Source organism: Somniosus microcephalus, chromosome 15, assembly GCF_052327205.1.
Source record: "Somniosus microcephalus isolate GS21.2 chromosome 15, FLI_Smic_1.0, whole genome shotgun sequence".
In the NCBI taxonomy this organism is placed as follows: domain Eukaryota; kingdom Metazoa; phylum Chordata; class Chondrichthyes; order Squaliformes; family Somniosidae; genus Somniosus; species Somniosus microcephalus.
This window is the reverse complement of record NC_141001.1, coordinates 110,363,169-110,387,723: the sequence shown is the minus strand read 5'-3', so window position 1 is coordinate 110,387,723 and position 24,555 is coordinate 110,363,169. Positions and strand designations below refer to the sequence as shown.

Below are 24,555 nucleotides of genomic sequence, written 5' to 3'. Positions count from 1 at the left end.
CCCTTTTGTTCTGTCCTTCCCCTCCCCCCTTTCCCGGCCCCCGCACTTGCTTAAAAACCTGTCCCAGCTCCAGCTTTTTCCAGTTCTGACGAAGGGTCATCGACCTGAAACGTTAACTCTGTTTCTCGCTGCATAGGCGCTGCCTGACCTGCTGAGTATTTCCAGCATTTTCTTTTTTTGTTTTAGCCAGCAGCACCTGCTCCCACCTAGAGGGTGGTACCACTGAGCCACAACTGGCACACAAAGTCTTCTGGAGTTCCCACATGCACATGACAATAAATTGAAGCTATCGCAACAACGCTCGGTGGCAATGAGTAAAGCAAATCAGGGATGTATTAAAAGGTTAATATTGAGATGAAATAGTGAGGTAATCCTGCCATTGGTGTGACCACATATAGAATACTGTGGACAGATCTGGTTGCCTCAGTACAGAAAGGATATTATAGCTATTGAAAGGATACAGAGTAGTGTAACCAGAATGATTGAGGGGATGGAGGGATTTAAAAAAATTTATTCATTCATAGGAAGTGGGCATCACTGGTGTGGCCAGCATTTATTGCCCGTCCCTAACTGCCCTTGAGAAGGTGGTGGTGAGCCGCCTTCTTGAACCGCTGCAGTCCGTGTGGTGAAGGTGCTCCCACAGTGCTGTTAGGGAGGGAGTTCCAGGATTTTGACCCAGAGATGATGAAGGAATGGTGACATATTTCCAAGTCAGGATGGTGTGTGACTTTGAGGTGATGGTGTTCCCATGCACCTACTGCCCTTGTCCTTCTAGGTGATAAAGGCTGCGAGTTTGGGAAGTGCTGTCGAAGAAGCCTTGGCGAGTTGCTGCAGTGCATCTTGTAGATGGTACACACTGCAGCCACGGTGGTGGACGGGGTGCTGATCAAGCGGGCTGCTTTGTCCTGGATGGTGTTGAGCTTCTTGAGTGTTGTTGGAGCTGCACTCATCCAGGCAAGTGGAGAGTATTCCATCACACTCCTTACTTGTGCCTTCTAGGCGGTGGAAAGGCTTTGGGGAGTCAGGAGGTGAGACACTTGCCGCAGAATACCCAGCCTCTGACCTACAACCTTACCTTAGCTGACCTAAGAATATGAGGTATAATTATGTAAATTGGGCATATTCTCACTGGAAAAGAGAAGGTTGAGAGGCGATCTGATTGTGCTTTTTATGATTCTAACAGAACTATATAATGTCGATCATGTCCAGAACAGTAGAACCAGAGGGCACGGCCTGCACTTAAAGGGGAGCCAATTCAAAACGAATCTGTGGAAATAATATTTCAGTGAGCGAGTGGTCAATCTCTGGAACAGGCTCCCTCGGGAGATGGGGGAAGCCGTTAGTATTGAATCATTCAAATGCAAATGAGATAGATTCCGTTCAGAAAATAAAATTTTGGGAATTAAGTGTATGAGTAATCGGAGATGTGACGTATGGTGAGTGTAGCACGCTCGGGAGGAACAGGTGGCCTCTGGTTCCCAAAGCTCGCCACCACTGGGGGTTTCTTCACCTCATGTCTGGGCCTGTTGTACACTCATTGATAAGAGATTGATTGCTGTGATTAGTCAGCAACTCCATTAGCGTTGTATCATCAATAACAACAGAAAATGCTGGAAAAACTCAGCAGGTCAGGCAACATCCGTGGAGAGAAAGGGTCAACGTTTCGGGTCAAACCCTTTGTCAAGCGTTGTATCATCGTTGGACGAGACATTAAACCGAGGCCCCGTCTGCTCTCTCAGGTGGATGTAAAAGATCCCACGGCACTATTTCGAACAGGAGCAGGGGGAGTTCTCCCCGGTGTCCTGGCTAATACTTATCCCTCAATTGACATCACTAAAACAGATTATCTGGTCATTATCACATTGCTGTTTGTGACCAGAAGGCAGATTATTATTTGAATGGCAATAGATTGGGAGAAGGGGAAGTGCAAAGAGACCTGGGTGTTCTTGTGCACCAGTCGCTGAAGGTAAGCATGCAGGTGCAGCAGGTGGTTAAGAAGGCAAATGGTATGTTGGCCTTCGTAGCAAGAGGGTTCGAGTACAAGAACAAGGATGTCTTGCTGCAGTTGTACAGGGCCTTGGTGAGACCGCATCTTGAGTATTGTGTGCAGTTTTGGTCACCTTACCTGAGGAAGGACGTTCTTGCCATGGAGGGAGTGCAGCGAAGATTCACCAGGCTGATACCTGGGATGGCAGGAATGACGTACGAGGAGAGATTGTGTCGTTTGGGCTTATACTCACTGGAGTTTAGAAGATTGAGAGGGGATCTCATCGAAACCTATAAAATTCTGTCAGGTCTGGACAGACTAGATGCAGAAAGGATGTTTCTGATGGCCGGGGAGTCCAGAACCAGGGGTCATAGTCTAAGGATAAGGGGTAAGCCATTTAGGACTGAAATGAGGAGGAATTTCTTCACCCAGAGAGTGGTGAACCTGTGGAATTCTCTACCATAGAGGGTGGTGGAGGCCAGTTCATTAAATATATTCAAGAAAGAGTTGGATATATTTCTTGAGGCTAAAGGGATCAAGGGATATGGGGAGAAGGCAGGGACAGGGTACTGAATTTGGATGATCAGCCATGATCTCATTGAATGGCGGAGCAGGCTCAAAGGGCCGAATGGCCTACTCCTGCTCCTATCTTCTATGTTTCTATGTTTCCATGCTGTTTGTGGAAGCTTGCTGTGCGCTAATTGGCTGCCGCGTTTCCCACATTACAACAGTGACCAGTGACTCAACTTCAAAAGTATTTACAGGAAACTTTCGATTAACCGGCCACTAAATAACCGGAACGCTCTATCCACCGGCAAAATTCTGGAGTCGGTTCAGGTAACTTTTTTTTACTTTTCGTTAATTTTTTTCTCCATTTGTGGCTGTGCAAGGGTGTAGCTGAAGCTGTTGCTAAGCTACAGAGACGCTTGCAACTTGTGCCGATTGTTTTGAAGCTGTAACAGGGTTTGTTGCTTTACAGAGCTCCGTATCTTTTACTATAGCGTTCTGTTATCCGGCATTGTTGATGGACCGGCACCAGGTCGGTCCCGTCCGTGCCGGATACCAGAAAGTTTCCTGTAATTGGCTGTAAAGCGCTTCGGGATATACTGAGGTCGTGAAAGGTGCTATATAAATGCAAGTCTTTCTTTCTTGCATGCGACTACCAGGATGGTAGAAGTCAAACTAGATGGACCGTGGTCTTTTTTCATCGAGCAATTCCTATGCCTTTCTCTTTTAAGATTATTTTACATCTGTAACAAAGTGTGCAATTTAAGTGTGATGTCTGGCGTACGATATCGGGAATACGATATCCCAAGCACGACACGTGCACTAAATGCAAGATTTTTATATGTAACATTTAGTGGTTGGTTGAGCGCCAACCAAAAGATAATGGACATCAACAATTTCTTAAATTTGAAGAAAAAAAGCTTTTCATGAAGTGTTAGATTGAAATATTTCGGTTCTCAATTCCACAATCACTGCCTAAAAAGAAAAAGACTTGCATTTATATAGCACCTTTCACGACCACCAGACGTCTCAAAGCGCTTTACAGCCAGTGAAGTACTTTTGAAGTGTAGTCACTGTTTGTAATGTAGGGAAACGCAGCAGCCAATTTGCGCACAGCAAGCTCCCGCAAACAGCAATGTGATAATGACCAGATAATCTGTTTTTGTTATGTATTATTGGCCAGGTCACTGGGGATAACTCCCCTGCTCTTCTTCGAAATTGTGCCTCGGGATCTTTTAAGTCCACCTGAGGGTTTAATGTCACATTTGAAAGACGGCACCTCCAACAGTGCAGCACTCGCTCAGCACTGCACTGGAGTGTGGGCCTATCTTTGTGTGCTCAAGTCCCTGGAGTGGGACTTGAACCCATGACCTTCTGACTCAGGCGAGTGAGTTACCAACTGAGCCTCAGCAACAGAACAGTTACAACTGTAGTTGCATGAGAACTGTCCAAATACACCATGTGCAGCTATGCAAAGAAACAAAAAAGCATGTTAAAATACATTGCTATATTTTCTAAAAGGGATGGGTAGTATAAAGTTAACACACACACAAGGATGGGTAGTATAAAGTGCACACATACACAATTTACATCTTAGAGGGGGATTAAAATAAAAGCATTTATAAAGTTGTTTTGCGAGCCAGATGTAGCACCTCCAACCCTGCAACGTGGCGACTCCAACCTCCTCACGTCACGGACACGCCCTCTCGCCAATCGGAAGGGCTGTAACAAACCCGCAAGCTGCTGGCCAGAAATGCAAGCGGAGCGGTGAGTGGCCCAGCCCGGGATCAAAGGCAAATGCTGGGGGGATGGCAGACACATGAAGAGGACGGCAGGAGCCGCTGGGTTTGAACTAACTGTGTAAACTTACATGGGGGCAGCTCGCGGTGTGTGCATGTTTTAAGAGGCGCCTGCTGTTCCGACACATCAAGGGCATTGTTTTAAACAGGTACTGGAGACCTGCTTATTCCTGCCACGAAGGAGAGATTGCAGTGATTGAAACAGATGATTGCCTGATTTGTATCTTTTGTTTGTATCCTTGTTGCAGTGTTTTCAATGGTTACAATGTATTCCAGCATGGGGAGCCCGCGGCTGGTCTATTTCCTGCTGCTGTACATCGCCGGAGGCTGCCCCAAGCCCACTTTGAGAAACGAGCGGGTCCACCAAGAACCCGAGCTGAGCGATCAGGTTCACGAGGACGCCGAAAACTTCCAGTACGATCATGAGGCCTTTCTGGGAAAGGAAGAAGCCAGGACTTTCGACCAGCTCACCCCAGAGGAGAGCGTGGAGAACCTAGGGTAAGCTTGGCAAGGCTGCTGATGTGGCGATTCCTGATTATTTATATATAATATATATATATATATATATATATATATATATATATATTACACACACGTGTACACATAAAATAACTGGGTATCAGCAAGTCCTCTCGTCAGCTGCGCCTGCCAATTTCACAAGCTCAAAGCATGCAAGCCAAAGTTGGTGGGGATTTCAGCCCCAGTAAATCACCGAGTTTTTTTTAGATTCGGGTTATCGCCAGCATGTTTAAAGTTGCAAACTAGTTGCTCCAGTTAGCTTTAGCTTTACAGAGTATAATTCCGGACGAATCGCTGGCTGAGTGGCCGCAGTTGTTAAGTATGAATCTTACAGACCGGCGCGAGTTTCTCTTGCAAAGTTTCGTTTTGTGATCGGCTGCTGCTGTTGTTACACAATTCCCCAAAGACTCTTCAGAGCAGTGTCTTTAGCGAAGTGTCATGTTAATACGAAAACGTGGCAGTGGGCGTCTATCCAGCGATCAACTGTTTCTGGTATGCACAGTAGGGGGACCGACTGAATCCTTAAATACAAAGAGAGGACTTGCATTTATGTAGCGCCTTTCATGACCTCAGGACGTCCCAAAGTGTTTTACAGCCAATGAAGTACTTCCTTTGAAGTGTAGGCACTGTTGTAATGTAGGAAAACGTGGCAGCCAATTTGTGCACAGCAAGCTCCCACAAACAGCAATGCAATAATGATCCAAGTCATCTGTTTTTAATTTATGTTGGTTGAGGGAAAAATAATTGGCCAGGGCACCTGCTCTTGAGAACTCTCCTGCTCTAACGTTTCATGCGAAAGACAGTGCCGCTCTCGCACAATACTAGCCTAAGTTAATAGCAAACTGCTGCGGATGCTGGAATTCTGAAATAACAACAGAAAATGCTGGAGACACTCAGCAGGCCAGGGCAGCATCATGGAGAGAGAAAGAGAGTCAACGTTTCAGATCGATGACCCGCCTAAGTTATGTGCTCAAGACTTTGGATTGGGGCTTAAACCCACAATCTTCTGACTCCGAGCCGTGTGTGTGTTACCCCTTAATGTTAAGGGAACTGAGGCCACTGCAAGCCAAGGGATGAGAGACGTTTAAGATTCAGCATGATTCACATTGATTTCCTCGGCCGTTGCCTAATCTTAAGGAAGGTGTTTGTAGCTGCAGTGATTAGTTTTAAAATCTAACGGCATTGTGTGCAAAGTTATTTTCTTGGAACTCTGTAGTATTCAGCAAAATTTAATTTAATATCCCTGCGGGGAGGTCTGACACACCGTTTCCAGTCTCATACACTGTTTCCATATGACACTAAGGTGCAAAAACACGGCCAAGTAAATTGGAAAATGCTTCAACCTGCCTGCAATTAATTTAAGCCTTGAAGGCCACGCCGACACTGCTGACCACCACTTTTAAACTTGTGCCTAAACGTTAACTGGTGGGAGAGGAGCCATGGCATGCTTGTGCAGAACTTTCTCCAAAGACGGATTTAAACAGGCTGAACTCCAGTCTCGGACCGTGCCCGAGTGCAAACATACCCTGAAACCACGTAGCCCATTAATACGTTCGGGGATGTACTGATTTACAAGGATGATACCAGAACTGAGAGGCTGCAAAGATTGAACAGGCTGGGGCCCTTTTCCCGAGGGGGGGAAAAAGAGAGGACTGAGGGGTGACCCGATAGAGGTCTATTAACATTCTGAAAGGGTTTGATCGGGGAGATGTGGAGAAGATGTTTCCACTCGTGGGCGAGATCAAAACTAGGGGCCACAAATATAAGAGAGCCACATTTTTTTTTTTAAAGACTAGAAATGTTTTAGGTGCTAATTGTTCCTTCTATACACTTTGCACGATTTACCAATTAAACTATCTCCAAGGCAGTAGATTGTTTTGCACTGTAGCATTATCCTTTATTGCATAATTAATAGAGAGAACTCCATTTGATGTGGTGAAGATGACATGACTTGTCTCAGTAAGGGCCACACGTCACATTGCTGTAACCTGAACGTATGCTCTGTAAAAATTATTTACAACAACATTTCTGGTGCAAACATATTCTGTGACCTACTTTGGCTCTCGGTCCACCAACACCTCGCTTTTTAAAAATAATTTTCTTCCTTGTTTACAAATCCCTCCATGGCCTTGCCCCTTTCCCTATCTCTGTAACCTCCTCCAGCCCCACAACCCTCCGAGATCTCTGCGCACTTCCAATTCTGGCCTCTTGCGCATCCCCCAGTCTCATCAAACCGCCATCGGCAGCCGTGCTTTCAGCCTTCTAAGCCCTGAGCTCTGGAAGTCCCTCCCTAAACCTCTCCGCTTCGCCACCTCTTCCTTCAAGAAGCTCCGTGCCAGCTGTGGCTCAGTGGGTAGCACTTTCACCTCTGAGTCAGAAGGTTGTAGGTTCAAGTCCCACTCCAGGGACAAAAATCTAGGCTAATGCTCCCAGTGCAGTACTGAGGGAGTGCTGCACTGTCGGAGGTGCCGTCTTTCAGAATGAGACGTTAAATTGAGGCCCCATCTGCCCTCTCTAGTGGACGAAAAAGATGCCATGGCACTATTTCGAAGAAGAGCAGGGGAGTTCTCCCCGGAGTCATGGCCGATATTTATCCCTCAATCAACATCATTAAAAAAAAAACATTATCTGGCCATTATCACATTTGTTGTTTGTGGAAACTTGCTGTGTGAAAATTGACTGCCTCGTTTCCCACATTACAACAGTGACTACATTTCAAAAAGTACTTCATTGGCTGTAAAGCGCTTTGAGACTTCTGGTGGTCATGAAAGGTGCGATATAAATGCAAGCCTCTTTTTTCTTTTTCCTTAAATTCTACCTCTTTGACCAAGCTTTTAGTCACCCATGCTAATATTTACTACCTACGTTAAAGGCACTATAAAAATGCAAGTTGTTGTTGTATGATCACCAGGTTGAGCCACAAGATAATTGAAATGAGCGATATAAAGATCATTCAGATCACATGTCACACATTGCAGACAATTAGCAACATCACCTGTCGCTGATTTATTCTTTAACGTAACACTTCACTGCTGGATAACCAAGGGCTCTGTCTATTGTAAAATCTGGTGTAAAAATTGCAATATCTTGAAAGTCAGATGTAAAGCTGAAAATGTAATTCAAGCCTGAGCATGTATAAAACTTCCAGGCCTTTCGCAACCAGTGGTAATCAGCAGGAATTAATTACACGAGCAGTACCTGAAAGGGTTAACAGAAACTTAACATTTTGCAATGATTTAAGGCAGTAGGCTACTACAAAGAGAGTAGGAGCTGCTGCCATGATCACACACTAGATGGTGGGTGCTGGAGCTATGGAGTTAGTCAACATTGGCACCTGGGAACTCGTATGCTGTTGGCTGACTGGTCTATTCAAGCAGTTTAGTGAGAATCCGTGAGCTCCAAGCGGGCATGCAGGTTGGTGGCACACTAACCGTATTAGCCGAGAAGCCACTTTGGTGTCCGCCATGGTTTAGTGGGTAGCACTCCCACCTCTGAGTCAGACGGTTGTGGGTTCAAGTCCCACTCCAGAGACATTGAGCACACAAATCTAGGCTGACACTCCCCGTGCAGTACTGAGGGAGCGCTGCGCTGTTAGAGGTGCCGTCTTTCGGATGAAACGTTAAACCGAGACCCCGTCTGCCCTCTAGGGTGGATGTAAAAGATCCCATGGCACTCTTTTTTTTTGATAAAGAGCAAGGGGCGTCCTCCCTGGTGTCCTGGGCCAATATTTATCCCTCAACTGACTTCACTAAAAGCAGATTATCTGGTCATTATGACATTGCTGTTTGTGGGAGCTTGCTGTGCACAATTTGGCTGCTGTTTCCTACATTACAACAGTGACTACACTTCAAAAGTACCTAATTGGCTGTAGAGTGGTTTGGGATGCCCTGAGGTTGTGAAAGGCGCTATATAAATGCAAGTCTTTCTTTCTTTCTACTGATGACATCAGTAACTGATCCAAAAAGTACTTGGATGTGCACTTGAAGTGCCATAACCTACAAGGCTACGAATCAAGTGCTGTAAAGTGGAACTTGTCGCTGGCACAGACAAGATGAGCCGAATGGCCTCCTGTGCTGTAAATTTCTATGATTCTACGACGTTAGTGGACGAGCCCTTAATGCATTCAAACAACATTCCTCGGTGTGCTATTTTAATACAGGTGTTAAGCCGTTTCTAAATGGGTGACACTACTCTTGTAACCATGGGCAAATTCTCCTCCGTCTGGGTCTAACTGAGCAAAGACCTGAGGTCAACAGCTGCGAGTGCCTACATGCATTTGTATATATTTATACTCGATGTTCTGAGTCAAAGCTGTTGGGCAGAAAAGCTGCTTGGCGTTAAGAGGGAGATTTTCCTGGGTCTGCGATTGGATCAGCTGGGCACAGTGAATAGTGGAAAATCGGGCACATTCCTTTGCAGCCCTTCGGTCCGACCCGCTGGATTTTCCGATGTTTGTCGCTCCCGGTGATCCAGTGAGGCCGGGCACGGAGCCAGGAAATTCTCCCCCTTTTTATATCCTGTAAGTGTTCTTTAAAATCAAAATAAACACATGCAACCATACACCAGGACAAGTTCAAAGTATGCACCAATACCAGCTTTTGATTGACACATCTAGGGGTGATGTGTCGCCAATCTTTGGGCAAATTTTGGAAGAGAATGGGGGAAAATTCCCACTCAAACTAAGCCTAGGATCCATGCACTATTTCCTTCCCTCCTAATGTATGGACGGTCTTGATCCACACAACATTAGTTTTGTATTCTATAGAACCCAGCTGTTTTGAATCATACAACAGTACAGCACAGCAGGGGGCCATTCGGCCCATCGAGTCTGCGCTGGCTCTTTTGAAGAGCAATCCAGTTAGTCCCGCTCTTTCCCCGTACCCCTGCCATGTTTTCTCCTTCAAGTATTTATCCGATTCCCTTTTTGAAGGCCACTATTGAATCTGTGTCCACCACCCTATCAAGCAGTGCATTCCAAATCTAATCACTTGTTGCGTAAAAAAGTTTTTCCTCCTGTCGCTTCTGGTTCTTTTGCCAATCACCTTAAATCTGTGTCCTCTGGTTATCAACCCTTCAGCCACTGAAAACTGTTTCCCCTTTATTTACTCTATCAAAGTGTATTTAGTCTTGCAGTATATATTTATATTCTAAGCAGGCACACCTTTTTTTGGAAGGGGCCGTGCGAGCCTGCACCCTCCTGCCTTCATGTTGTCATGGTTACGACCTACAACCTGATTTAAAAAAAAACTTGGCACTGTGTGTGTGCGTGTGTTTATCTGCATTTTTTATTTTGCTAGGGGGCCTGCTTGGTAATAGACTCCAATCCAGAGACTTGGGTGACATTTACACCGACAGCAAGTCAGGGTGATACTGAAGTCAGGAGCAAAGTGGAGTGAGACTCTCCTGATGGAGATCCCACTCCACTTCGCTCTGGAGTCAGGTCGGGCAATGATTGGATTCTAACGTGTTCACTTTAGCATTGATACAAAGTTGCACCGCTGCGCTACAGTTGTAGTACAGAGGAAGCTTTAAAGGTTCTGATTATAGGTAAACTTGAGACATCCTTCATAGCACAGCACTCGCTCTGATCTGTGCAGCTGAACTGTGCCACACCTAGACTCGGAGAGGATTGAAATTTGAACCTGCAGTTAGAAGTACGGTACCAGTATAGCAAGATATTCCTGTGACCCATGTGCTCTGCAGTCTGATTATTCGGCACAGAGAGATTTGCAGTGCTGTTCATGTTAGCTTGCAGTAATCAACTTAGTCAAAATGTAAAGCTCTTTAGGATCTATCTTTAGGCCCATGTTGTTAAAACTCTGGCTTCTTCTGCACTATCTCCAAAGTACTTCATTTCTCTCACAGACAGTCAACATTTATGTATCCATGCTCTCGCTTGTGTTCTGTAACTTTTACCAATACGTTTTTTATTTTGAGCGCGCAAACTCATTTTGCATAGAAGATAGGAGTAGGCCATTCGGCCCTTCGAGCCTGCTCCGCCATTCAATGAGATCATGGCTGGTCATCCAAATTCAGTACCCTGTCCCTGCCTTCTCCCCATATCCCTTGATCCCTTTAGCCTTAAGAAACATATCCAACTCTTTCTTTCTTGAATATATTTAATGAACTGGCCTCCACCGCCCTCTGGCAGAGAATTCCACAGGTTCACCACTCTCTGGGTGAAGAAATTCCTCCTCATGTAGAATACAGACAGAATGTATTCTCCAGCCTTCAAAAGGCTTACACAAAATCCGGGCATTCATTGGCAACTCGATGCGGTTGAGATCCCATGGTTTAATCTCCCATTTTTCTTGGCGCCATAGAAGCTTACAGCACATCGAAGAGGCCATGCCTCATGTCTGATAGCCTCCTTTTAGACACAAACAACTTTACTGGTGGACAAAGTGTCATAGATTGGAACCTTGAATCACCCACCACCCGAACCCCCCTCCCTCCACCTTAACCTCCCCTCCTGCCACCTTAACCCCCCCTCCTGCCACCTTAACCCCCCCTCCACCCGAACCCCACCCCTCCCGCCACCTTAACCCCCCCCCCCCGCCACCCGAACCCCACCTCACGCCACCCTCCCCCCCCACCCCACTCCTGCCACCTGAACCCCCCCCCTCACGCTCACTACGTTCTGCTGGGCAGGCAGGGCTAAAACTCCCCTTTGTGTCAGCCCCTTCGCTCTACCTGTTACCTTTAATGATGTTTCGCTCTACCTGTTACCTTTTAATGATGTTTTTGAAGAAATTCAAATAATCACAATCCATTTTCATCTAAAATATGATTGCTTTTTGTGTATTTTTTTGCTGGGTTTGATGTGTTGGGAGAGTTCAGACCTCCTGAATTACAGTAAATCCTTTCACGTGTTTGATAACTGATGTCCAGTGAGAACACTTTTTTTAAGAATATACTGATCGGGGCTGTGACTGACGGGTTTGGATAACTGGTTTTAATATTCACAAAACTTCTAATTCTCAAAAGTTGCGGAGCTGGTCCGTGAAACTCTGAGCGATCAGAAGACTTTTAAAACTTGGTGAAAGTCAAAGCTGAGAATCTGTAGCACAATGGAACTGAATAGAAAATAATTGGGGCAATTTTAACATTATTCGCCCGTCGGGGAAGCTGACCGGATCGGATTTATGCCCCGCCCGATATGGCTCCATTAAAGTTAATAGTGGGTGGGCTGTAAAACCGGCCTCCCACCCGACCCTGTAAACTTGGGGTCATCCAAAACTCAGCTGCCCGTGTCCTAACTCGCACCAAGTCCCGTTCGCCCATCACCCCTGTGCTCGCTGACCTACATTGGCTCCCGGTTAAGCAGCGCCTCGATTTCAAAATTCTCATCCTTGTTTTCAAATGCCTCCATGGTCTCGCCCCTCCCTATCTCTGTAATCTCCCTCAGCCCCACAACATCCTGAGATATCTGCACTCCTTTAATTCTGGCCTCTTGAGCATCCCTGATTATAATCGCTCCACCATTGGTGGCCGTGCCTTCTGTTGCCTAGGCCCTAAGCTCTGGAATTTCCTCCCTAAATCTCTCTACCTCTCTTTCCTCCTTTTAAGACGCTCCTTAAAACCTACCTCTTTGACCAAGCTTTTGGTCACCTGCCCCAATTTCTCCTTACGATAGCAAAATACTGCGGATGCTGGAAATCTGAAATTGGAACAGAAAAATGCTGTTAGATTCAGGAGATAGTCCTGTCATAGTGGATTGGCGGTTAGGATCAGATCAGCCATGATCTTATTGAATGGCGGAGCAGGCTCGAGGGGCCAATTGGCCTACTCCTGCTCCTATTTCTTATGTTCTTATGTTCTAAAAACTCACAGGCCAGGCAACATCCGTGGAGAGAGAAATAGAGTCAACGTTTCAGGTCGAAACCCTTCGTGACTAAGGGTTTCGACCTGAAATGTTGACTCTATTTTTCTCTCCACGGATGTTGCCTGGCCTGTTGAGTTTTTCCAGCATTTTTCTGTTCCAATTTCTCCTTATGTGGCTCGGTGTCGTTTTTTTGCCTTATAATACTCCTGTGGAGCACCTTGGGACATTTTACTACGTTAAAGGTGCTACATAAATACAAGTTGTTGTTGTGGGATTCCTGTCTGGCAAGTTTAATTAAAATTGCCTTCAAATGTGTCCGGCCTCAAAAAAATGGCCATGGTTAGACGTTGCAAACTTTCCTGTCAAGTCTAACAGTTTACTGTACACTTTCCTGTCACGTTTAACGTTGTACTGTACACCTGTTAACTCACTGCTTACCACAAGTGAAAGGGATCGCATTACTGAAACATTATTCAGCTCCGTCTCCTACAGTGTCCGACAACAGATTGCAAGCCCAATTTTCCACTGTCCCATACACTGCTTAGGTTTCCTTTTAAACTAGCATAACCGGTTTCCAAATCAATCTTTTTCTATCAATAGGAGAAAAGTTGTGGGTTTACACACCTGTGCAGTGAAATATTGTGCAACTAGATTGGGGAGGTGGGGAAATTGCACTACAATTGTTATTGCTCCTCTCCCATAACCATAAAGTGTTACATGCGAACATATGAATTAGGAGCAGGAGTCGGCCCCTCGAGCCTGCTCTGCCATTCAATAAGATCATGGCTGATCCGATTACTCCACATTCCCACCTACCCTCGATAACCTTTCACCCCCTTGCTTAGCAAGAATCTATCTATCTACCTCTGCCTTAAAAATATTCAAAGACTCTGCTTCCACCGCCCTCTGAGGAAGAGAGTTCCAAAGACTTACGACTCTGAGAAAAAATTTCTCCTCTGTCTTAAATGGGCGACCCCTTATTTTTAAACAGTGACCCCTAGTTCTAGATTCTCCTACAAGAGGAAACATCCTCTCCACATCCACCCTGTCCAGACCCCTCAGGATCTTCTGTTTCAATCAAGTTACCTCTTACTCTTCTAAACTCCAGCGGATACAAGCCTAGCCTGTCCAACCTTTCCTCATAAGACAACCCGCCCATTCCAGGTATTAGTCTAGTAAACCTTCTCTGAACTGCTTCCAACGCATTTTACATCCTTCCTTAAATAAGCAGACCAATACTGTACACAATACTCCAGATGTGGTCTCACCAATACCCTGTATAACTGAAGCATAACCTCCCTACTTTTGTATTCAATTCCCCTCGCCTTAAATGATAACATTCTATTAGCTTTCTTAATTACTTTCTGTACCTGTATAGTAACCTTTTGTGATTCATGCACTAGGACACCCAGATCCCTCTGCATCTCAGAGCTCTGCAATCTCTCACCATTTAGATAATATGCTTTTTTATTCTTCTTGTCAAAATGGACAACTTCACATTTTCCCACATTATAATCCATTTGCCAGATCTTTGCCCACTCACTTAACCTATCTATATCCCTTTGTAGCCTCCTTATGTCCTCCTCACAATTTACTTTCCTACCTATCTTTGTCTCATCAGTAAATTTAGCAACCATACCTTCGGTCCCTTCATCCAAGTCATTTATATAAATTGTAAAAGGTTGAGGCCCCAGCACTGATCCCTGTGGCACACCACTCGTTACATCTTGCCAATCAGAAAATGACCCATTTATGCCTACTCTCTGTTTCCTGTTAGCTAGCCAATCTTCTATCCATGCCAATATGTTACCCCCTACACCATGAGCTTTTATTTTCTGCAATAACCTTTTGATGTGGCACCTTATCAAATGCCTTCTGGAAATCTAAGTACAGTACATCCACCGGTTCCCTTTATCCACAGCACATGTTACTTCCTCAAAGAACTCCAATAAATTGGTTAAACATGATTTCCCTTGCACAAAACCATGTTGACTCTACCTGATTACTTTGAACTTTTCTAAGTGCCCTGCTATAACGTCTTTAATAATAGCTTCCAACATCTTCCCTATGACAGATGTTAAGCTAACTGGCCTGTAGTTTCCTGCTTTCTGTCTCCCTCTCTTTTTGAATAAAGGAGTTACATTCGCTATTTTCTAATCTAATGGAACCTTCCCTGAATCTAGGGAATTTTGGAAAATTAAAACCAACGCATCAACTATCTCACTAGCCACTTTTAAGACCCTAGGATGAAGTCCATCAGGACCCGGGAACTTGTCAGCCTGTAGCTCCAACAATTTGCTCAGTACCACTTCCCTGATTATTATAATTTTCTTGAGTTCCTCCCTCCCTTCCATTTCCTGATTTACAGCTATTTCTGGGATGTTACTTGTATCCTCTATAGTGAAGACCGATGCAAAATACCTGTTCAATTCAATTGCCATCTCCTTATTTTCCATTATTAATTCCCCGGACTCACTTTTTATAGGACCAATGCTCACTTTGTTAACTCATTTCTTTTTAAAATCTCTATAGAAACCCTTACTATCTGTTTTTATATTTCTAGCTAGCTTTCTCTCGTACTCTAATTTTTCTCTCCTTATTAATCTTTTAGCCATTCTTTGCTGTTTTTTATATTCTGTCCAATCTTCTGATCTACCACCCATCTTTGCCACTGACAAGCTCCTATTATTTCTTCCTTTATACTCCATCCTACCATTTGGTTACTGTTAGGGGGCCTGTGCACCACTCCCACAAGTGACTTCTTGCCTTTATTATTTCTCATCTCTACCCAAACCGCTTCTACATCCTGGTTTCCTGAATTTGGGTCATCCCTCTCTATTGTGCTAATACCATCATTAATTAACAGAGCCACCCCTCTACCTTTTCCCACCTTCCTGTCCTTCCTAAATGTCATGTACCCTTCAATATTCAGGTCCCAATCTATGTCATCCTGCAGCCATGTTTCTGTAATGGCTATCAGATCATATTTATTTATTTCTATTTATTTATTTCTATTTGCGCTATCAGTTCATCTGTTTTGTTTCAAATGCTACGTGCATTCAGATGTAGAGCCTTTAGTTTTGTCCTTTTATTATTTTTGTAACCTCTAGCCTTATCTGTTGATTTACTCTTAGAATTGTACTCTCTATCCCTTCCTGTCATGGTCTGTTTATCATTACCCATATTAATACCTTTCTCTATTGTGTGTCTCTAATCTTTGAATTGCCACATCTTCAACTTTGATCCCATGCCCCCAATATTTAGTTTAAAGCCCTCTCTAGTTATACGACTCACCAGAACACTGGTCCCAGCACGGTTCAGGTGAAGACCGACCCAACGATACAGATCCCACTTTTCCCAGTACTGGTGCCAGTGCCCCAAGAATTGAAACCCATTTCTCCCACACCAGTCTTTGAGCCACGCATTCATCTCTCTAATTTTATTTACCTTATGCCAATTTGCTCGTGGCTCAGGTAATAATGCAGACATTATTACCCTTGAGGTTCTGCTTTTTAATTTAACCCCTAGTTGCTCATACTCTCTCAGCAGAACCTCTTTCCTAGTTCTACCTATGTCGTTGGCACCTACATGGACCACGACCACTGGCTCCTCCCCCTCCAAGTTCCCCTCCAGCCGAGAGCAGATGTCCCGAACCCTGGCACTGGGCCGACAACACGGCCGTCTGGACTCTTGCTCTTGGCTGCAGAGAACTGTATCTATCCCCCTGACTATGCTGTCCCCAATTACCACTACATTCCTATTAACTCCCCCCACTTGAATGGCTTCCTATACCTCGGTGCCATGGTCAGTTTGCGCAGCCACCGCTTTCACATATACAGGCCGCAAGAACCTCAAACCTGTTGGACAATTGCAAAGGCTGAGACTCCTCCACCTCCTGGGTCCCTGTACCTGCCTCACTCGCAGTCACATCCTCTTGTCCCTGACCACTGACCAAATCAGAAGACCCTATCCTAAGGGGTGTGACTGCCTCCTGGAATAAAGTTTCCAGGTAACTTTCTCCCTCCTTGATGCATCGCAGAGTCCGCAGCTCGGCCTCCAGCTCATCAACTCTGAGCCGAAGCTCCTCAAGCCGCAGACACTTACCGCAGACGTGTTCAGCCTGGATCACACTGGCATTCAGGAGCTCCCACATACTGCAGTCACAACACATCACCTGCCCTGCCATCTTTATTGAGTCTTAATTAATTTATTTTTATTAATTCATAATAAACCCTACTATACCTAATAAAATTTATTACTGCTAGTAAACTAGTACTAATGAAACCTTACAATTACTCATAAATTTCCTGGGCTTTAACAGATAAGGGAAGTGAGCAGAATACTCACCAACCAATCCTTTTCCCTGTGATGTCACCTTTTATTTTTCTCCAAATGCGGTTGGGGGGTGTTAGAGCCAAACTCCCACTGGTTCTCTGCCCCTTCTTGTGCAGCTTTTTAACTCCTGCTCTCCTGGAAAAGAAAGGAACACCTCCCTCCCTGAACTCCCTCACTCATCAAACTCGCAGCTTTACACTCTGTTCCGAGCTGCACTCCGTGTTAAAGCGTTATATTCAGTAGGTTATGTACGGCATTGAATTGGCTACACAAGATTGTTTGAGCCTTCATACCAAAAGTCCCTTAGGCTCAATGTACATCGACCAAGTTGCCTGATGCCATCATCCAGAGTCTCCACAAAGTATTTGACGTGGGTGGAAGTCATTCTTGATCCCACAACCTCCTGACCCTGAGGCGAGTAATGTAGCCCCATCTCTAACCTATGATTCAGTGTAGCGAGAGTCCATGTCAGAAGTGGAGTGTCACAAGCTATTGCTGCGTTGACTGTTCATCGGTTGTTGATTGTCAGTGAACGTGTAACACAGATATGCTGAAAATGTAATGTTTTGTGTATTTTTGCAGAAAAATAATAGAGCGGATAGATGATAACCAGGATCAGTATGTGACTGTTGAAGAGCTGAAGGCGTGGATTATACGGGTGCAGAAACGTTATATTTATGAAAATGTAGCAAAAGTATGGAGGGACTATGACCTTAACAAAGACAACAAAATTTCCTGGGAAGAATACAAACAAGCAACGTATGGCTACTACCTTGGTATGTCTACCCTTGTACAATACTCACGTCTGTTAATCTGATGGGTACTGTCTGTGTGGATGCGGTAAATAGTCAGGTTTATACTAACACTTGCATTGAGAAGGTACAATGGGTTGTGATGGTTTAAGGTCCTGGACTGAGCAAACCAGAGGCCGGGAGTTCAAATCCCATCACAGCAAGTTGTGACATCTAATTCATCATGGGAACAAAAAAAAACCCCACCATGAGAGTTCCTGGATTGTTGTAAAACCCCAACTGGATCAGTGGAAATGAGAATTGGGCGAGGTGTGTAATAGGCGGCTGATCCGATATCGCCTGTTTCACACTATCGCACAAAGTCAACATTACCCCCAGGCAGCCAAAACCCAATGTAGCCTTCAGGTGAAGTAGGGTTAGAGGGCAGGGGAAGGGTTGAGGGGGGTGGGGCAGGGGTAATTATACCAGAGTGCATCGATGTAATTCAGCCCCCATTTTAACATCATATATATTCTGGCATTTTTTATATTGCCATTATAAACTCCTATGTCACACTGTAATTGCACCCTACTGCAGTGGTGTGCTATGGCTGGGCAGGAGGGTATATAGTGTTACAAGCCTACATAAGCAGTTTCATGTATAACTGTGGATACAGGAATTCATAATTATGAAAGTTCTCAAGAAGTGTGTGAAAATGTAAGATTTTTAATAGAATATCGATAAACTGAAACAAAGTCAGATTTAGAATCATACAATCTAGCAGCACAGATCCATTCAGCCCATCGTGCCTTTGGTAGAGCTATCCAATTAATCCCACTCCCCTGCTCTTTTCCCCTGCAAATTTCTCCCCTTCAAGTATTTATCCCATTCCCTTTTGAAAGTTACTATTGAATCTGCTTCCACCGCCCTTTCAGGCAGCGCGTTCCAGATCATCATAAACTCGCTATGGGGGTGGGGGGATGGGGACAAACCTCCTCCTCTCCCCTCTGGTTCTTTTACCAATCACCTTAAATCTGTGCCCTCTGGTTATCAACCCTTCTGCCAGTGGAAACGGTTTCTCCCCATTTACTCTATCTAAACCCTTCATGATTTTGAACACCTCTATCAAATCTCCTTCTCTGCTCTAAGGAGAAGAACCCCAGCTTCTCCAGTCTCTCCACATAACAGAAGTCCCTCATTATTATTATAAATGTAAGAAGTCACACAACACCAGGTTATAGTCCAACAGCTTTATTTGAAATCACAAGCTTTCGGAGCGCTGCTCCTTCTTCAGGTGAAGTGGAGAAATGCATAAAGACACAGCTTATATAGTCAGAGAATCATGTCAGATGTTTACAGGTAACCTTTCCAACTGCCATTTATCACACCTCGGCAGAGTTGGAAAGGTTACCTGTAAACATCTGACATGATTCTCTGACTATATATAAGCTGTGTCTTTATGCATTTCTCCACTTCACCTGAAGAAGGAGCAGCGCTCCGAAAGCTTGTGATTTCAAATAAAGCTGTTGGACTATAACCTGGTGTTGTGTGACTTCTTACATTTGTCCACCCCAGCCCAACTCCGGCATCTCCACACCATTATATATAAACAAATAAAAACGAATTTTGCACAGGAGCAATTTTTTCCCCATTGAGTTTTGTTTTTTGACAACTAAAATAACGTTCTCGATGCTGGAGGATGGGGGAAGAAATTCATGTTCAGATGCTCGGCATGCATTTGTTGAAGAATAACTTAATGTCTCCGTAGTTTGCAAGTTTCATATCTTGACTCATTTCTCCTCAAGTGTTTGTCCTGTTTGGCTCTGACTGTGTTGGAATTTGATCCTGTTTGTGTACCTGTGTCTCGAAGTGTATCCACCATCACCCTGAAACACTAAGTACCACATTCACCAAATTTGATGAGTGGTTTCCTCTCCAGTGGATTCTTCTGAAAAGTGAGTGCACTGTACGAGCTCCAAGTGTGCGCGAACCACCAGCGTGCCACCTGGGAACTGAACCGCCATCAATAGAGACCCCTGTGTTGGGGTTGTAATTCACAGCAGTCACTGAAACAACAATAAAATTTCCAAACTTGATTAACGTTGCTGCTGGCGATATTAGCAGCTGAATGCCTAGTGAGTTCTTAAAACATTCCCCTGTCTGCTAATTCGGTGGAGATAATAATCCCTTTTGAAATAAATGAGCAATTGCCTGTGTTAGTATAGCAGACGTAGGAATGCCATACTTGTTAAACATTAATTTGCTAGTACTACCAACAGTAATTTCTAGGGTTATAATCCGTGGAAATAAACACCCGCCTGCCACTTCATTTTTTGTTATATATTAGAAAGAATAGCCTTTCAGCAGGAATTTAATAGGACCCGACGACTACTGTTTTTTCTTAGAAAGGGATTGCCCATGATTTCTTTCTTGTCGCATTGCAGCTGCAGTCTGTTCATGTATTTCCCTTAGCGGAGAGGTCAATAACCAGGGGCATAGATTTAAAGTAGTTGGTAGGTGGATTAGAGGGGAGTTGAGAACATTTTTCACCGAGGGTGGTGGGGGTCTGGAACTCACTGCCTGAAAGGGTGGTCGAGGCAGAAACCTTCATCACAGTTTAAAAAGTACTTGGGTATGCACTCGAAGCGCCGTAACCTACAGGGCTACGGACCAAGAGCCGGAAAGTGGGATTCGGGTTGGTTAACTCTTTCTCGGCCGGCGCGGACACAATGGGCCGAATGGCCGCCTTCTGTGCCGTAAATTTCTATGATGTGAGGGCAATTTTGTACCCACAGCCCTGGCGCAGACTGGAGTTATGCCACCGATCGCGCACCTGGAATCTTTCAGCAGTTGCAGTCCCAGCCTGTTCCATGCATAGGCGCATGAGCGTGGGGTGCTGGTGGGGGGGGGTGGCGGGGGGGGGGGGAAACAAAACAAAATCTGAACCGATCTCTTTTGTTAAAGGAGCAAACCGGCCAGCTTGCTTCGGAAATAATCCAATTAGCGACGCCACAATTATCTGCTCGTAACTTTAAAAAACATTACTCGATCTCCCATGGCATTGCAGGGAAGGGGGCAGATCTTGATTCTGTGCGATTAGTGTAAAACGGGTGATAGCGAGTCGGCAGCCCTGCTGTACAGCTCTCCCGATTCTTATTTCCATTGACTTCTCACCCGTTTTACACTCTCTCGCACAAAGTCAAGATCTACCCCAAAGGAGTTGAGACTAATTTAAAATCTTTAGGTGAAGTGGGATTGGAGGGTGGGAGGTAATTGGATCAGGGCAGGCAGATTTTGTTTTGCCAGTTACCCCATTCTCATTGCCTCTGTGTATAACTTTCACAGAAACCCCACAGTGCAGATAGAGGCCATTTCGGCCCATCGAGCCTGCACCGACACATATCCCACCTGATCCCCGTAACCCCTACACCAACACATGTCCCACCCTATCCCCACGTATTTAATCCCCCTAACACTAAGGGTCAATTTATCATAGCCAATCAACCTAACCGCACAACTTTGCAGGAAGCCAGTTTATATTTAAAGTGACAGGACCGATCTGAACTACTTGGTGCTCTCGGGTAATGCTGGAAATGTCCGCTATACAAAGCCGTCCGATTCACAGACTCTCGGGTCACACGGGTGCATGGCAGAATGCTGCTTTATTTTTGTACCGTGCAAGTCCAAATGATTTGGAGCACCTCAAGCCCTACAGTCTAAAGAGAAAGTAAGAATGGCACCTCGCTGCTGAATACACAATGTTAAATGGACAAAGCAGCCCGCTTGATTGGCACCCCATCCACCACCTTAAACATTCACTCCCTCCACCACCGGAGTACCGTGGCTGCAGTGTGTACCATCTACAAGATGCACTGCAGCAACTCGCCAAGGCTTCTTCGGCAGCACCTCCCAAACCCGCGACCTCTTCCACCTAGAAGGACAAGGGCAGCAGGCGCATGGGAACACCACCACCTCCAAGTTCCCCTCCAAGTCACACACCATCCTGACTTGGAAATATATCAGTCGTTCCTTGACCATCGCTGGGTCAAAATCCTGGAACTCCCTCCCTAACAGCACTGTGGGAGTACCTTCACCACACGGACTGTAGCGGTTCAAGAAGGAGGCTCGCCACCACCTTCTCGAGGGCAATTAGGGATGGGCAATAAATGCCGGCCTTGCCACCAATATCCACATCCAGAGAATTAATTTTTAAAAATGCTGCACTGGGAACATTACTTCTACATAAGATCCAGGGTAGAGTAGTAAAGATAAAAACATTAGGGACATTGCAAATGGAGGCTAAGCTGGAATAGTTGGGGTAGTAGAGGTACTTTAGTGGGCCCAATGGCCATTTCTCTTCCTGATCGTTTTTATGTTCTTAAGTATCTATAATATCTGATGTACTTTGTTGTTCTGAGTTTGAGCTCAATTCATTTTGTTATGGAGTTTTAATGGAATTGCTGTGTTCTTTAAGTGTAGGGCAATTTAAAGAAACAGTGCTGGATATAAGGTTAATTTGAATTAATATTAACCTGCTACTCCGGGTGATTATTTTTCAAAGTATTCAAAATCTAAGGTTCATGAGATCATTTAAATGATCTATCAGATACTTCCTGGTTTTAATTTTAGCCTCAACCTTCTCAGTCAATGAAATAACAGTTGATCTCGGTTGTGGTTTTGAACAAGCTGTATCGTACGTGCGAATTAAACGGGACATCTTCCTGGTGGGACATCTTAAATATTCCTAGTGTAGAAGAATTAAACCTGTCAACTGGAAGCTGCGTCCAATTTACGAGCAGCGGTCCCGTTATTAATGCCAGTTAACCCAATTTTATCTCAACGCCAAAATGACTTGCCCATCCGTGGCCTAGAGGCTGAGGTCTCGGCAAGTCACAGGAAGCCGTTGCTGGTCTCAGTCAGCCTCAGACTGGGATGGCGATGTCCCAACACTATTCCTGACGTTCCTCAGGCAATCCTCACCAGTGGGAATTGCTCTGCTACTGAGAAGCATTGAACATTACTTCAATTCATTCCCCCCCTGCCCTGTATTCCTATTCTATCACTCCATTCATGCACTTCTATCCACTTTCTCTCTCTCTCTCTTTCTTTCTCTCTCTCTCTATCTTTCTCTCTCTCTCTCTCTATCTTTCTCTCTCTCTATCGTCTCCCCTGTCTTTTTTCTCTCTCTCACAAATTCAGGTATTTGATGCATAAAAACATTTAGCAAGAAGTGTTGTAACACATTACTGACTATAATACATCTTTGTGTGCTATACCACCCAAACTATGTCTTGGTTGACCTCAATATAAGTAGAGAATGTTTTCTGAACTTCTACAAGAACAAAAACTACACACAGATTATTTTTGTTAAAATATGACTTAATTAACTTGATATGCAAAAATGTGAAGGGCTACAGATTAGGTTTTTGGTTGGAATAGTTTGGTATGTCTAGGGAGGAAATTTTGACTTTGTGAGATGGTGTAAAATGGGCAATAGTTAATTGGCAGCCCGTTTTACATCACTCCTGAATTTTATTTCCGTTCACTTATAGTTCTAGTGATAGCGGCACAGAAGGAGGCCATCCAGTCAGCACCATTCACCCACTCTATCCCCGTAGCCCTGCAAGATTATTTCCCTCAAGTGCCTATCCAGTCTCCCTTTGAAAGCATTTAGGCCTAGAAATTCAGTTGTTTGTGCCAGCCGCTAGCGCCTTAGGAGGAGGAGATGTTGGGCGCTAGGCGGCTAGCGCCCGGGCGCAGCGCGATCTGCGCCTCTCCCCAACTTCACTCACGATTTAGCGACGGCGCAAAGCCTTTGCGCGCGCTCAGCTGCGCACGCAGATCCTGACGTCATTTCATCGTGCAACGCCCTTTGTGCGCCCCAACCCGGAAATTCAGTGGCGCCGCCCTTCTTTGCGCCTGGCGGCCCCAGCGACTGGTAGAGGGGAACGGTTCCCAGTCGCTGCGGGGCGCGGGGGGCGCTATTTAAAGGGGACTCCTCCTGCCGTATAAGTGGCAGCCATTTTGTGCCAATCCCTCTGTGTGAGAGATGGAGAGAGACAAAGGCAGAGAGCTTTCTGCTTTGACTCAGCGCTCTCACAGGTACTTGTGGCTTCAGGCCAGAGCTTTGCACTTGGATTTCACTTTCAGTGCCATAGCCTTGAGTCGCCACATATAATGGGGGCTGCAGTGGTTGGAAACGTTGGCTTTCTGCATTGCATTCAAAGGGATCAGAGATGCCGTGAGAGAGTGCCAGTCATGGCCAGACGGAGATTGGCCAACAGGCGTCAGCACAGGAGGCCTTACCCACCCAGGGTATACCGCCAGCAGTTCTCATATCTGACCATGTCTGAGGAGCAGTGTGTTTGGAGGATGCAATTCAGAAGGGAGGTGGTCACTGAGATCTGCCACCTGCTTCGCAGAGATCTGCAGCCACAGCTGAGGAGCAGGACGTCTCTGTCAGTGGCAGTGAAGGTGACGGTGGCTCTCAACTTCGATGCCACTGGCTCCTTCCAATCCGCTACTGGGGACATTGCCAACATCTCCCAGTTCGCGGAACATTGCTGCATCCGCCAGGTGAACAATGCCTTTTTCAGAAGGAGACGTCAGTACATCTCCTTCCCCATGACGCTGGACAAGCAGCAAGAGCGTGCAATCGGATTTGGAAGAATAGCGGGCTTCCCCATGGTTGAGGGCGTGGAACTGATGAACCAGCAATGGTCAGGCCTTGCTTCAGGGCTGCAGTGTGCAGGGCATGGCAGCCAAACAAGTTGACCCTTCCCCTTTAAGAGCTGACCGGCGCCAGCGTGTCTGCCTTCATTGAGCAAGTCGCCGCACCTGTGCTGCGCCCGT

The 24,555-nt window shown here is 45.4% G+C and overlaps 1 protein-coding gene across 3 annotated transcripts in view; it reads left to right on the top strand.

Moving 5' to 3' along the window:
* Positions 1 to 4,270: 4,270 nt before the first annotated feature.
* The window catches only part of rcn1 (reticulocalbin 1, EF-hand calcium binding domain), a 58,990-nt gene continuing 38,705 nt past the window's right edge, over positions 4,271 to 24,555 (top strand). The window contains exons 1-3 of one of the 3 annotated variants that reach the window (XM_086008269.1): positions 4,271 to 4,442; positions 4,570 to 4,791; positions 17,555 to 17,748. In XM_086008269.1, the coding sequence (XP_085864395.1) occupies positions 4,571 to 4,791; positions 17,555 to 17,748 (415 nt within the window). In that variant the 5' untranslated portion in view covers positions 4,271 to 4,442; position 4,570. Of the gene's footprint in view, positions 4,792 to 17,554; positions 17,749 to 24,555 lie in introns of all 3 variants that reach the window. The other 2 variants (XM_086008267.1, XM_086008268.1) reach the window with 2 other exon arrangements.